The sequence below is a fragment of the Diorhabda carinulata genome, chromosome 4 (assembly GCF_026250575.1).
Source record: "Diorhabda carinulata isolate Delta chromosome 4, icDioCari1.1, whole genome shotgun sequence".
NCBI classification, from domain to species: Eukaryota; Metazoa; Arthropoda; class Insecta; order Coleoptera; family Chrysomelidae; genus Diorhabda; species Diorhabda carinulata.
The window spans coordinates 20,368,132-20,372,614 of NC_079463.1; the positions used below are offsets into that span (position 1 = coordinate 20,368,132).

The 4,483-nt window shown below is 33.7% G+C and overlaps 1 protein-coding gene across 1 annotated transcript; it reads right to left on the reverse strand.

Moving 5' to 3' along the window:
- Positions 1–3,220: 3,220 nt before the first annotated feature.
- On the reverse strand, positions 3,221–3,727 carry LOC130892543 (thioredoxin-2-like). The gene has a single exon (XM_057797999.1). It carries the CDS (start codon positions 3,677–3,679, stop codon positions 3,284–3,286), a length of 396 nt encoding a protein of 131 aa, XP_057653982.1. The 5' UTR covers positions 3,680–3,727; the 3' UTR covers positions 3,221–3,283.
- Positions 3,728–4,483: the final 756 nt, after the last annotated feature.

Consider the following 4,483-nt stretch of genomic DNA (forward strand, 5'->3'; position numbering starts at 1 on the left):
GCTAACACATTTTCTTTGCATTTGCATTCAAAATTTGCATTTTTATTTTGAGGACTTTCTAAAGGAAATAAAAATCCGTTAGAGATTTTTATAAGAATTTATGTTGATTGACATCTCACCATTGAAGTTAGCTACTACATCGTTTGAACGCACCAACTTTATTACGTGAATAATCCTAAACATGCTTAGTCTAGACGTCGGTAATTATAACCTTGAAATATTTGATTTTTCGAGAATCTTCAATATTAGTGTTGAAAATAATAGCTCAATATCATTGTTATTATCCTCAATTACCTTCAGAATTCATTTTAATACTCAAAAATTATTAAAAGTGAGCAATAAAAAATCAAAACAATTAAAATCCTGGCGATAAGGCACGTGGGAATATTGTCAAAATAGAACTAATGAACTTGGTTCACTATAGCACCGAACACTTTTAATAAATTGTCACTGCAGGAGCGGTATTATCTCCATCTATCGGTAAAATGGTGATACTAGACTTGGCTTATTGCAGTACAGAAACTTTATATGAATAACATTTTTTTGTGTGAAAAAATCCAATTTATGAACTTGGTCCACTTCAGCTTTGAGCAATGTTTCTAGACTGGTATTCTGGATACTTTGCTACCTTTTACTGTATTACTTCTAATTTGGAAATCCTGTTCTCCTCAAAAAAACTATAAATTTGTTCTACGTAGTTTTGTCAACTGTTTTCGGTGTTTCTTCACATGTTTTTAGGTTCTGTGAATGATCTACAGCAACCCCTTTGGTGACTACTCGATAAATGGAAAACTTATTCACTCTAGTTAATTCAGCAATTCTTATTATGTTTGCATTATCAGATTGCTGAATATTTTCTTTTTTAAACATTCGAATATATTTCAAATAACTTGCTGTGTTTGTATATCTAAATCTTTATTATTAAATTCATACCTGTCTCTATTCTCACTACACTGTACAATTTCATTGTTCCTTATTTCTATTTATGAAGAAATTTTGGAATAAAATTAATCTCATCAAGCCACGCCACTGCTTATCGCAAATTGTTTAGCAGAAATATTTCAAAAGAATGTGTTCATACACCTTCCGACAGCTTCGTCCAATAGAAATGCATTTATGATTACGATTCAATGTTTTCATTGGTAAACAGTGAAGATGATGAGTCCACGTGGACTGATTGTATGTTAGATGTTTACCCAATTTTATACGCGGAGTAAACATTATTTCCCATTTTCTAATTTGGTGTGAGCGCCGTGCGTATTTATGAAATATTAATTGTTCCTAACTGGAAGATCTAGAGCTGTTCGACACTTGGGTATGATTATGATATCTTGGCCAAGAATGACACTTCAAAACAATGAGATGTTAATTGATTTTCCAGTTCTTCAAACAGCTTCTCAAACACCTCCATGGGGTCGTGGGAATAATCTCGATTATGTTTATAGTACAATACTTTTATTGCAGATAAATTACCTGGTTGTTTTTTTTTTCGGGATGAATTCAAAATTTGTTGTGCTGCTGAAATTTCGGAAAATGAATGAAGATTTCTCTTCTTATTTCTTGTTTGTTTACCACAAATTGAACATTTCTGGTTTTTATCGTTTAGTTTTCGCTTCCTTACATTTCCACAGTTTCTTTTATTTAAATAAAATACACGACTACATAAAAACTTCATTATTACTTATATACGCAAAAATATAACATTATCGGTTACAAATTCTTCTCTACCGACTACTCCAAGGTACTCCGATTCGAGCATCGTGCCGACCAGAGAGAAGGGTTGGAGAAAAGAGAAAGGGACCAGAACAGCTGCCGTTAACATTTTCTGTTATTTAGAGCATGCTTGCCGGTCCTTACATTTTGCATACTCAACTCCATCCAGCGCCCGAACTATATTATAAAGGGAGTTCTTTGTCCGTCATCTTGTTAGTAAATTTCTTAACAAGACTTTCTCATGTTTGCTTGAAAATAACTACCACTTCAAAAATACTCGAACATCCGAGACCCCTTGGACACCAAACCAGTGAAGATGATATCCATATTCAAAACTCAATTTGGTCCCGGCAGAGCATTTCGCATTGGTAATTGAAGGGGTTGTTTGAAAACTGACTAGATTCAGGGTGCATTGAGTGGTTTTTCAAAAACAACTATCTTTATTGAATTATTTCTCGATATACAGGACCGTATTTGGGAACCAACAATGAAATATCTAGACATTTCATTATGTAAATATGCGATTCAGTCACTGTATGTTGAAACTTGGGAGCCTTACTAGAATTCTTTAGTCATTTATTGTTCTTAATGACACGATGTGCAAAGAAATCAAAGTTCTAACTACCATTATAGACTTTTTTAGGAATATCTAGATTAACGAACCCAATATACTACTTAGATCTTTCTTTATGTTGAAGGATGTGTTATATCCTGAATATAATTTGAACAACACCACACTATTATTGCTGCCAGCTTTCCAAATTAAATAGTTTCACAGTTCTTTTTCACATTATAATCTTTCAGATCTGTTAAATATTGTGTATAATGGAATAAAACATTTTCAGTATTCATAATTTTTGCTATAAAAGTTACAGAGCTGAATGTTTTACAGTATTTCTTTGTCATACTTTTACAACTTCTCCGGAAGTTTTCGATTGTATTTTTTATAAAAAACTTTCCACTCTTCACGTCACCATTCGCGCACGCGCATCGTTTTCGAATCGAAATAATGGGCGCCTAGAGACAAATCAGGATTATAAGTAATTCTCAACTCAATTTGTTCAAATATTAATCGTGAGCCAGGCTGGATGCGGTTCGGGGTTTTATTGCAGCAAGATAGTACTGAGGACTGGATTATTGCGCCGTTTTTATCTGAAGATAGATTTTTCCATTATTTTTAAGGAAGAGAATGTTACACAACACCTTCCCCGATGACAGTGTAAGCTTTGTTTGATCCTTCGTCTTTTTCCCTCCACTCTATAGACGTGCCTTCCATCTGCTACTACATCTTCATACCGCTGCAGTAGACGCGTGCAAATACCGCAGCGCGCGCGCGCACGCGTGTGTGTGTATTAGTGGGTGTGTGTATTTGTGTGTGTGTGTGTGTGTGTGTGTGTGTGTGTGTGTGTGTGTCAGATCTACTTGGTTCAAATTATTCTTGTTTTATATGAGAATAATAAAAAATAAAGTGTCAAAAAAATATTTCTCTTGATGCAAATACTGTCTCAGATTTCTAAAACAGAACAGTAACTTTATTGATGATCAAAATACGTATATACATACATTATAACTATGCAACAGCTGTTACCGTTTCTGGTGCAATTGAATGTTCATCAATGATATTTTTAAATTTTTCTAAATTGGCTCCTGCGAATTTATCCACAACTTGTCCTCTTTTCAAAAATATAAAGTAAGGAGTCGCCATAACTTTGTAAGTTGCCGCAATTTCGTCGCAATCGTCAACATCTACAAGTAGGAATGGGACATATGGAACGGTTTCTGCTATTTCAGCTAACTTTGGAGCGAAAGCTCTACACGGAGCGCACCACGTTGCGAAGAATTCGATAACCAGTAATTGATCGGATTGTTCATATTCAGTCATCTGTTGTTGCATGTGGGTCTCGTCTGTTATTTTAACCAGCATGTTCAAATATATATTTATTGAACGATCACATAAAATTTTCATAGTTTTACATCTTAAATATTTTGACAGTGATGTTTAGTCACAAAAAGAACTTAGTAATAGATAGGTTATATGCTGAGACAACTGAAGGATCCAAGACGGCCAAGGCAGCAGCTATTTCGAGACTTTTGACACATAGTTAACAATTTTAAGTATCGTTATAGATTTTTTAGAAGACACCATTTAAAAGTTGTTCGTTCTGTATTCATTTACACACCAAAAGTTGCGTTTTTGGTGTTCCATGTAGTGAATGTGTCTGAAAAACACTTTTGGGACGCTCTGGAGTAGACAATTTTAACTTCCTTATATGTGACCCAGCTACTTCAATATTGACAGTTGACAGTTTCACTTCGATGATTTTGCATAACCTTAAATTTTTAATTTTCCGAACTTATTTGTTTTATTCGAGGTTTTGGATCTTATGCGTCGTAAAAAATGTTGGACTTTCAGTCCTTGGCATATAAATAACTATTAGTCAACAATATATTGTCTGCTGATATTGATATTTGAAATTTGTGGTTATATAAACTTGAATATATAGTGTGTATTCACCTCAACATTTTTATGTAAACACACCTTTAGTTATATTTACATTTTACAGTTTACTTATGAACTTACGTTTGTAGTAGTCTATAAAAAAATTGATTATTGACAATGTGGTTGTAATCTTATCAGTTGTGCAATTACATAATAACGAAACGTATTTAATTGTGCCTTAAATCCTTTGAAAGGTTATGGGCCCAGTGAAAACAGTCTGTGCGTGCGCGAATTAATTAAAGATAATTTTTCGTGTGATACTGGAAAAGA